This window comes from Battus philenor, unplaced genomic scaffold, assembly GCF_028537555.1.
Source record: "Battus philenor isolate CCGP_79_NKW_IND1 unplaced genomic scaffold, ilBatPhil1.0.hap1 SCAF_1, whole genome shotgun sequence".
NCBI classification, from domain to species: Eukaryota; Metazoa; Arthropoda; class Insecta; order Lepidoptera; family Papilionidae; genus Battus; species Battus philenor.
The window spans coordinates 2541827-2552585 of record NW_027181661.1 but is presented as its reverse complement, the minus strand read 5'-3'; the positions used below and the strand labels follow the sequence as shown (position 1 = coordinate 2552585).

The window sequence follows — 10759 nt, the reverse complement described above, 5'->3', positions numbered from 1 at the left end:
AACAATTAATAAAAAATAATAATCAAAATTAATTGAAATCTAATACGTTACAATAGAAAGCTTTATAGGACGGCAGCATAATTAATTAATAAGCAGATTTCAACGATTTATTTGAAAAGTTTTGTTTTAGTTGAAAAGCAAAAACTATTATTTCACCAATTTCCGAATAGGTTATTAATTGTATTGATATGATTCACTTAAATACTGCCTTTGGCACTATAGTCTTAGCGATGAACAGTACTACGATAATTTATTATTAGAAAACTTATTTCAATTAGGCTCTTTAATAAATGTATTTGTAGGAGGATTAAAAAAATTAAATTTAAAAATAAATTTACTTCATAAAATTTAATAATACAGTTTTAGTACGAATTCAATTCAACTAATCAAAATCATAAATTATTCAACATTGGATGGTTATCATCCCTTATTGGTGATGAGTCAATCACCTGTTTGGATTATAAATGCCAGACCTGAGAAAAACAGGCGAAAGAAACTCAGAGAGACATTTTTTAAAGAACATTCAATTTCATATTTAAAATTTAAATAGCTTCACGAACATATACTTAAAGTTTATCTTAAGTGATTTACAGTGTACTTAGCACTGAGTGTCTCCGGTAAGACAGTCAGGCCAAGCTGATCCAAGTTGGCCAATATACTCCAAATGATTACTTAAGAAGCACCAGACTGGTTCTAGGATAAGTTTAAGTTAAGTTCCTAGATTTAATTTATTTCCTTTCATTAGGAATACAATAAAAGAACATAAAACAGATTTAATTATAAACAGAAAATTTAAAAAATCACAGAGTAATAACTATACATAAAAGAAATTAAAACTATACATATGTAATAACGTGTTGTATTGACTTCGGAACAATTTCCGATTAAAAGTAAGTGTTGTATGAAAACATTTCAACGGCTTCACACAAAGTAATTAATTGGAAATTCGTAAAACGTGTACAAAATAAAACCAGACAATCATTTAAAACACTATGAGCCTTTTATTACAATACAAAGATGGACCTTATAAAAAACAATAATAAATTTCTTGCTTAACTTAATGTTTATATTACGTAGTCAACGTTTTTGTTTAATTTAGTAATTATGAAAACTGATATTGTAATAAAATTCAATATTCTTCGAGAACATTCCAAGAACAATATTTAACTGCGTTTTTATACGGAATTATTTAGTCTAATTGAAAAAAGTTTCGTTTTTTTTTCTTTCTTTACTAAACTCGTAACATTATATACGACCCTGATATTTATCTACATTACGACAGATTGTTCAAATTAAGAATCGAAAGGAAGAGATACAGTTTCATTACTTAATGATGGATAATAATATATGTAATATCTCTAAATACCTGTTATTATTAATGTATGTCATATGACTAAGTTATAAGGTTTCAATTACGCGAGGGGAACGAATGCAATATTTCCTTAATGCATCGATAACCTTTTTGTCTTATAGTAATATTAACATGAATATTATAATAAATAGGTAGTAACCCTGAACACTACTGATTAATACACTGGTTACCAGTAACGTAGTGATGTTACCGCTTTCGCGCGAAATTACGCATATCTACTTAATAATTTGATAAGTCAATGTCTATCTAAATAATCCATTGGAAATTATTCCTTTGGCGTTATAGACGAGAAGATTCATTAAAATATAATCGAAATAATCCCGATACGTTATATTTGATACAGGATTATTGACCTGCTTACATAGCTGGAGTTTGTTAGCTTTTCCAAGCTATTGTCGAAAGATCCGTGTGAGCTTAGAGCTGGTAAAGTTCAAGGGAACTCGACAGGTGCTTGGAGTGGGACGCACGACGGAGGGTTCCCGCGTCCCGGGCCGTGGATCAGACTTGTGTGAAGCTGGCTTGTAGAGCAGTCTCCTCCTGGCCAATCTGGGTGGTCGGCGTGTAGTACTGAACAAAAAGAAAACAATAAACCACAATCCAAAAATATAGATATCTGTGTGGTTTCTTATATTCTTAAGAGCTTTAAAGGGTCGATTGTGTTACTCATTTATCATCAAAATCTTTACAGCTATTTTTTATCACCCTGTACAACGTGACCACTCTGAAATATTCATAATTTTTATTGGAATGCGACAACTTCTGGTAGTGTAGTTCTAAAGTGATCAATTCTAAATATGTTACATCAATTTATTTTGTCTATTGAAATGCTCGAGGCCGAAATGCAGGAACGGATAGCAAACTATAAATAATTTTAATACGTATTAATTCGAAATTTGAAAACATTTTTTCTAACTATACAATCATTACGTTATCAATTATTTCCCATAACATTGATTTTTGGTTATGGTGATTTATTGAGAGACAGTGTGGTTTCTATTCGCTCTATAAAGAATAATCCTATATAAATACAAATCGTTTCTTAAAACATTATTGAAAAAGTTTCTTAACCTTTTTTCTGAATTATTTTCTTACACTATTGTAACATTTATTTAATCAATTATATTTTATACTTTAAGTGATTTAGAGTGTTTGCTGATGTACATAGGTTAGTCCACACAAACAAAAACTAATTTGATCAGTCATCTACGGATTTGTTCGTTTCTGATTCGATCTCTTAGAAATATATTAAGCATAGAACTCCTATTTTCGAACAATTGTTAATTCGCATGAATGAATGAATGAAATGAATGAAGTGAGAAGTATATATAGAAATTACTTACACCGGAGAAAGGTCCACTGTTCCATCCCATACGGTCTTGTTCGCGTTGTGGCGTGCGTTGATTCGTAGTAACCTCAGGTCGCATAGGCAACCTTGATTTAGCTTTGAACGCAGCACGCAACGGTATATTAGCGCGCGCTGCCTCGGCACGTCCGTGTTGGAAGAACTCTATCAAAGCCACAACCAACGCTAAGATCAGACCGCCCATCAGTATGTAGAAAAGACCGGCGACCTGGTTCAAGGTCAGTTCAATTCCACGTACGGTCTGAAAATAAAAATAAAATTAGAATTCTATATAACATACAAAATCACTGATCACACACTGCGCACATACTCTGTGTTCAATTTTTCTTAATTTTTTACGTCAACTTTCGTAATTATTAATTTGAAATGATAATGATTAGATGCTATATATATCATTTATTAATTAATATTTTTTGTTATATATGAATCTGACAGCTGTGAAGAAATCCGAAGTAAATAAATAAACAGTGTAATATTGTTAATGGGTGCTTCTAATTAAGAAAGTTATTACCTGATCGCTGACATCACATTCGCTTTTGATAAACCATTTACGTAGTATTCTTTGTAGTTCGCCTTCATTTTTAAGAGACTGCATAGCTAGGTTGACGCCCTCCCTAAAAATATACTAATCTATTTAACGCGAAACATGCGTATATATATATTGACTCGCTAAGCAGTTATCGGATATTTATTATAAATCGCTTAGCGATATTCGCTAACGCAGGGCTATAAAATTGACATACGAACCGGAGCTTAGACCCCTTTGGGAAAGCAACCGCGAAGTCCTTTACTCCTGATTTGGTGACAGTCACAAGCATCTCGCAGGGTGGCTCCTTCATGTCCGATTCTAAGCCCATAGCAGATCGATCCAGTAGAAAAGCCAACCATCCGTGTTCATCCGTAGCCGGTTCCTCTGATGACTCAATGGGGACAGGTGTATGAATCGATATCGCGTCCTATAATATAATAAAAACTTTAATTAAATCGGCAAACATTATTGTTTTACATTGCGTCATTATTTCAGCCATAGGACGCCCACTGCTGGGCCTGTATCCAGTGCCTGAACAAGTTTCTCTGTCCACTTTTCGGCGGTCCACTGTTTCGCATGTTTGGTGTTCAGACCACTGTAATTTGTTAATTATGGCTAATTTTCAACTTAGACAGCAGCAGTCTCCGGACATGGTTTAACAACCAATAAAATCCATCGTTTTAAAGCAAACACGGGGATAAAATCACGCTGCACATAATCGTAATGAAACATGTTCATTCAACTATTGAAAACGGTTATCGTATACGATCTCTTTAGCACGCGTGAAGATTAAATATAAAAAGAATTTGTGTGTAATGTTAAATATCAATTAAATGTATTGTAATTTAACTTAGTTCATTATTTATTATATATTTACTTTAAATGTTTTGAATTTAAATAAATAAATAAATTGTTTTAAAAATATGGAATATGCAAAAATGAAGAAAATTTAACTTATCGTAAACAACAGACAGCCATAGGATCGACTTGGTTATTAAAGAAGGAGTGGCGGTAATAAAGAGATAGACAGGGTCTTAAATTGTATATCTTAAATTATACAGTACTTATCTCACATATATCGTTAAAGTATTTATTTATTTACACACACAGGCACACACACACACACACACATATATATATATATATATATATATATATATATATATATATATATATATATATAACTAAAAACCTGAAGTACATAGCAAAAGTAACAAGTAGCAACACTTTACCAGCATTTTTGAATAGTTCCAGAAATATAGTTTTATCAAAGTATTATGGCATCACAACCATTAATAAGACTATATAAATAATTTTTAATTAAATACTATATTAATACATATTAAATAGAATGTTACTTTATTCGTATTCATTCTAAATAAAGTGTTTAATAAATCGTTACGAGATAGTGTTTTAATAGATTAAGAAAATTAACATGAGAAATACCAATAACATACAAGATTAAAATAAAATAAAACAAAATTATTATACTTTGTACAAAAAGTGCAATTCCTAGTTATTATCAAGGATAATTCTAATCAACACGGTAAATGTTACACTTAAAATAAAAGTTAATATATGTAACTAAAGTTGTAAATGAAGCCGTCGTCTAGACGGCATCGCTGGATAAATATAATTTTAAAAATGTACAATTTATCTCAATGGTTTGTATCAACTAGGTAAGGATGCGTTTACAAACATGTTAGCATACTCTATCTCTTTTTTATCTGTTGAAGTCGACGCTGATAGGTCCACGAACTATAATGTTTGCACACTGTGGACACATTTTTACTCGTACATTCATTGTTCGTGTTTGTAGGTCAGTATTTTTTAAATTTATATTTGGTCATACATTTGTTGTGTTCTTTCATTATTTCCCGTTTAATCTCTAAGTCACTGTCATCTGCCACTGGGCTACCACTTCTCCAGTTAAAGTTGATGATATTAGGAAACGATAATCTTGAATTTAGATTATTTTATACGCGATTAGCATTAAGAACACAGTTACTCTTTGTTATTATCTTAGTAACGTCCAATGAAATTAGAAAGCTGTGTTTATAATGACTAGTTAAAGTAACTATTGCAGAATGTAAATGAGTCTATTTAACAACGAACCTTGGTTAAAGTAATTAAGTTGGTGGCATTATCAAGTCACTGATATGTCAAAACATGTTAGGTGTTGTCGAAACCTTTGTACTGCGCCTTGGGAAAGCGCGGTGTGGTGGGGGCCGAGGAAAAAAAAAGAGCATGAGTGCCGCCATAAGCGTTGACAGTGAACTGAAGAAAAAGTGTGGCTAATACCCAAGTCCCACAAACATACCTAAGGCACAGTACATCGGTTTCTGTAGAACTATACTATATTTAAATATATTGATAGACTTTATTTTTTAACATACCTCGGGACAAGCCGTTACTTTACTGTACAGCTGAGTTGGTTCTGATATACGCGCCAAAGTCAAGTAAGAAGCCAAGTTAGCCGTGTACGAACATATCACTACCAGTGTGAAAAACCACCAAACAGATCCAACTATACGTCCAGATAGCGACCTGAAATATTATTTTATATTTAAAAAAAATTAAACAAAGTTTATTATAAGTACCTCTGAAATTTCTCTTAAAGAAATCACGATGAAATACTGTGTTTGTTTAAAAATAATTTAATATACTACCTTGGTGTTACATCGCTTCCCTGTTGCATGAAGGATCCGAGAGAGAACCATAAAGAATTCCAAAAGCTGAATTCATTTATGACGGTCGTCTGTAATAAATAAATAAGATGCATAGACTAAATTAATAATAATTAATATGTATATGTAGCCATATTATTGTATGTTTTGAATTTGATTCCCGGCAAACATTGCGTGAATTATTAAAATAATTTGAAGCGAATCCGGTATACACTGGATCAAATATTTCAGTTCATAAAGTTCTTGTTATAGAGAGGATTGGCTTCTAATAGTGTAATATAAACATTTCATTTTCAAAAGCATTGCAAGCTTTCTCTCCTTAAAGTTAGTATTATGAAAAAGTAACAAATAAAAAAGCCTTCTGAGTCAACAATAGGTTATGAAAGGTTTATAGTTAAAAATGTATAGTCCGGAATTTATTTCGTCTGTTTTTTTTCAAGTCTGAAATATATCATCCGAACAAGAGGTCGACACATCTTGATGTCAATAAGGGATAATCCATTGTATTAATAATTTTTCAATTTTAAATATTAATAACAGTCATTTCTTTCTGCCTTAATATTGGTTTTAATAACATTAAATATATACCTTAGTTGTGGCCACTTCGTTGTGTTCAGGCGATTGTGAGTCGGTAATTGTGAGCACGCGCCATTCGCAAGGCGAAAATCTAGACACGAGGAATAGAACCACGCTCACGGCAAAAATACTAAATAATATACATAGCTGAAATAAAATGTATTTGTTTAATATACATGAAATAAAAAAAATATTATCGTTAAATAAACTGTGTTGTGGAGCACGTGTTCTAAATTCAAAATTAATGCTATCGTAATAAAAACGCTCATAATATTTTTGTTGTTCCGTTTATAAATTGAGACGGTAAACAATTCTATACTTGAGGATTCCAAATTTAAATTATTAGCATAGACTATTTCAACACAATAGCAACTGTTATAACGGCTATGAAGTAGAATAAATAAAAAAAATATATATGATAATCTCACCCATATCTCCTTAGATAGCGGACGAAGGAAACTGAAGATGGTGTTTGTGTTTGGAATTTCAATTTTATCCGGTTTCACATCGAATGAAAGAAACGGCTTACTGAAGTCGACCACCGTTTCCCTTTCCAATGTGACTATTAAAGGAGCTATCACTAAGTCTGCCTCCTAAACGTACAAAATAAAAATATTGCCTGCATATATGAAAAAATCAATAAAATATTACCTAAGAACGAAATGTAAACGTTCAGATAATTTGAAAAACAATTATACTACGTTGGGGTTGAGAAAACAGTGATATTATCTTCACTTATTATATTTATAGAAATCTAGAAAGCTTTGTTCACAATGACCAGTTGCAGTAAGTTATGTGAATGTTTCTTTATCGAGAATCGATTTGTTGAAGCAACGAATATACTAAACGTTCCGAAACCCATATAGACGTCCTTTCGCTTCCCTTTTGTTTATGACACGAAAAATGTAGGTCAAGCGTAGGGTGTACTACCTTAAAAAAATGTTTCACGCATACAGCGTATACACACAAGTGATAATTTTTTACGGCTCTATCGCAAAACATAATACGCTTAGATATTTTCGATAAAGGAACGCCCGTAGAAGATTTATACCCGAGGAGTCCTTGTGAAGAGGGAGATCGTTTACGTGGGTTACGGCACTGTATAGTTTTTTTACCAAATTTAACGGCTTCTCTCATTCCAAATAACAAGCAAAGGCTCTTTTTATATGCAACCAGGGAATTTAAAAATGTATTACAGAATTTAACGATTGCATTGAATAATAGAAGGTTATAGAATGTAATTTTTTAATCGAAGGTAACAAAATTAATTTTCAAGAGGTCCCTACTTTGTCTTATACTAATTATAATATCATTGCCCATTAAAACTGATGTAAAACTGCCGAGACGAAAGCACCGACATGACCATCTAAAATGAGTTTTATATAATTTATGGCTTTATGTTTGTGTATTAAAATTAGCATTAATATATTACACATATTTGTGTGACTTTTAAATGTATAATTTGTAGAAATAAATAAATTACATTTACGTACGTTCATATACACACAAGATAAATTTTTAATAGTTATTCTTTATGAATAAAGATCGTATGCTTTTTACTACTTTCAACGCACACTTATGATGTCTTAGTAGACGTTGGTGGTAAATGGCGACTGCCAAAGAGACGGTATTGTATTTGGCAACAATCACCAGGGGCTCGGCAGCAGTTCAAGGACACTAGCGAGCATCCTTTGGTTGCTTGTCTTGAAAGGCCAGCAATGAACTCGTGCCTCCCGGTCGGTATTGAGAGTCGAAAGATTTCAGGCCCCAGCTAAAAACTACGTAAGACCATCTACTTGCAGTTATTTCACTTTAATTCTCTTAGAAAACATATTTATATATAATGCCCGTTTACCCAATCCCTCTCAATTAGAAGGTAATCACGTTGTTATAGGCTAGGCCTGTGAACAACGAATATTTATTCCATGTTTAATATGTTCAGCCGTATCGGGGTGTGATGCTTCTATTGCAGTATTTACAGAAGCGAAAGTGTTAAACTCGTATCGAGTCCATTGCTCCCTCGTGGGGCGTGGGCTTCACGTTAGGAAATACTGCTCTATTGCAAGATTAAAAAGAAAAAAAAACTGTTAGTATTGTAGTAAGAAGCTGAGTTCGTAGAACAAAGCTATGATTTCAATTTCTTAGTTCTATCATTACAGGGTCTTTATCTGCCTACGTAAATGACGTAAATGTAATTCATTAATTTATACAAATAATTTTATAGTTTAAAATAATGCTTACGTAATGATGTTTTTGTTCATTAAATTCACAAAATATACATATGTATGTTTCTATTAAGGACAATATGTGTATGTAATAAAGTTACAATTGATTAAAAATGTTTTAAGATAAAGTGAATTATGTCACAAATACGCCAAAAAGCCTATTTTGTCGTCGCCAACCCTCACTTACAAAAAGAATTAGGTTATGTTGCGTATGTAGAGCGTTTTGTGCTCCATTGAAAACACTCAACGAAATTAGATAACTACGGCCGGGTACGTACCTTCCTTAAAAGTTCACCGACCATTCCGTCCCAGCCGCCGATAACTTTTGGATTCTCCCTACCGTACTTTCCGTCTTTAACCAAACGCATTTCATCTGCAAAACATTCGATGACACTCGTGAATCTATTCTCAGAAAAAAAAAACATTTCTGAGTTTGTTGCAAACCTTTTCCTGATTAGATATCATGAGAAACTTATATAGTTTTAATTTAAGTTAAAACTTGCCATTACAGGGCGCACAATTTGATTCAAGTTTTATTCAATTAGTGCTCTTCCGACAATCTTTTCGTGACGTGCGTGTGGTCATAATAAATGATCAAAAGTAGATAATAAAAACTATATGAAGTTAAAAGACAGATGTAGAGAAAAATAATGAATATAGCAAAGAATATATATATGTATATAAATATATATGTTTATATATATATATATATAAATATATATGTATATATATAAACTTATAATAAAATTAGAGTATTCAACTTATGAACTGATTGGTTATGGTATCTCTGTATCTATATGACTTAGATACTTGAAAACCATTACAAATATTCTTTTTTATTTTTCTTTCGCCGAGTGAAAATTAGCTACTAACGGATTTCATTAAGTTCCTCACGCAAGGAGATTCAGGGGAAGTGTATTAAAATAATATATATTTCAAAAGAATAGGTCTTATAGGTATAAAAATAAACAAACGGCTAAAATATATCTTTGATATTTTCAAAATTAGTAAAGCTTGAATAAAATTATATTACAACCACAAATGGCAGGTTGGGCCATGCAAACAGATAGTACAATATAAGACCCAAAGTGTATTATGTATAAGAGTAAAGAAATACAAATATAATAGCCTAAATAAACAAAAAAGCTCACATTTTATCTCCATTTTGTCGAGGATCATTTGCGCCAGGTCGACGCAGAAGCCCTTGAATGGATATGTGGTCGATGGCTCTAGATCGGCTCGCATTACGTACGGCGGTTCTTCTATGGTAGACACAATGTAAGTCTTGTTCCTATTGTATTGACCGATGGCGCTGATTGGTGGTTTTGCTACTATTGGAACTAATCCTTTATAGTCGTACCAAGTTCCGATCTGTTACATACAAAGTTTTATTTTAGACATGCGTAAAATGTTTTTAAGTCCAACATTCAATGTAAAAGTTTGCTTCGAATTACGAATAAGAAATAAATTTACCTAACACAAATATATATTAGTCATTTAGTTTTTATATACATCGATGGCAACAAGGTAGATACGAACAACTATATTATTTTGAAAATACTTAAATGTTTTTTTTTTTAATAATTTAATATTGTAGAATAGAGACTGGCACGTAAATGAAGATTACTACATTATGTTTAAAAAAAATTGCTGTAATAGCGTAAATTGAACTTTGTCTATCTTTTACTTTAGAAAAAAAAAGTTCTATAGATATATACATTATATTATTTTCACGTATGTACTGGACTCATCAAGATATCTCTGGAACTATAAGGTTTAGAGAATTGATCTTAAGTAGCTATATTCTTTTGGTCGTGTCGAAGGCAGCTAAGAACTAATTTTATGAAATTCGGCGTTCAATAATAATATAATATATTAATAGTAAAATCAATATGAATGTAGATTATTCCAATACTTCTAACAAATTTAATTGTAACTTCTCACGTACTCAATTCTATTTTTCCATACTAAAAATTTAATTTTGTAACTGTATGTTCTTTTACCATC

General features: G+C 31.7%; 1 protein-coding gene across 1 annotated transcript in view; it reads right to left on the bottom strand.

Annotated features, from left to right (window-relative positions):
- Positions 1 to 1870: 1870 nt before the first annotated feature.
- Positions 1871 to 10759, bottom strand: part of LOC137924362 (glutamate receptor 1-like) — a 188992-nt gene continuing 180103 nt past the window's right edge. The window contains exons 9-18 of the mRNA XM_068767794.1: positions 9904 to 10123; positions 9031 to 9125; positions 6956 to 7120; positions 6540 to 6674; positions 5934 to 6022; positions 5661 to 5811; positions 3483 to 3691; positions 3247 to 3349; positions 2713 to 2976; positions 1871 to 1939 (exon numbers count right to left, since the gene is read on the bottom strand). Coding sequence (XP_068623895.1) covers positions 1871 to 1939; positions 2713 to 2976; positions 3247 to 3349; positions 3483 to 3691; positions 5661 to 5811; positions 5934 to 6022; positions 6540 to 6674; positions 6956 to 7120; positions 9031 to 9125; positions 9904 to 10123 — 1500 coding nt within the window. The remainder of the gene's footprint in view (positions 1940 to 2712; positions 2977 to 3246; positions 3350 to 3482; positions 3692 to 5660; positions 5812 to 5933; positions 6023 to 6539; positions 6675 to 6955; positions 7121 to 9030; positions 9126 to 9903; positions 10124 to 10759) is intronic.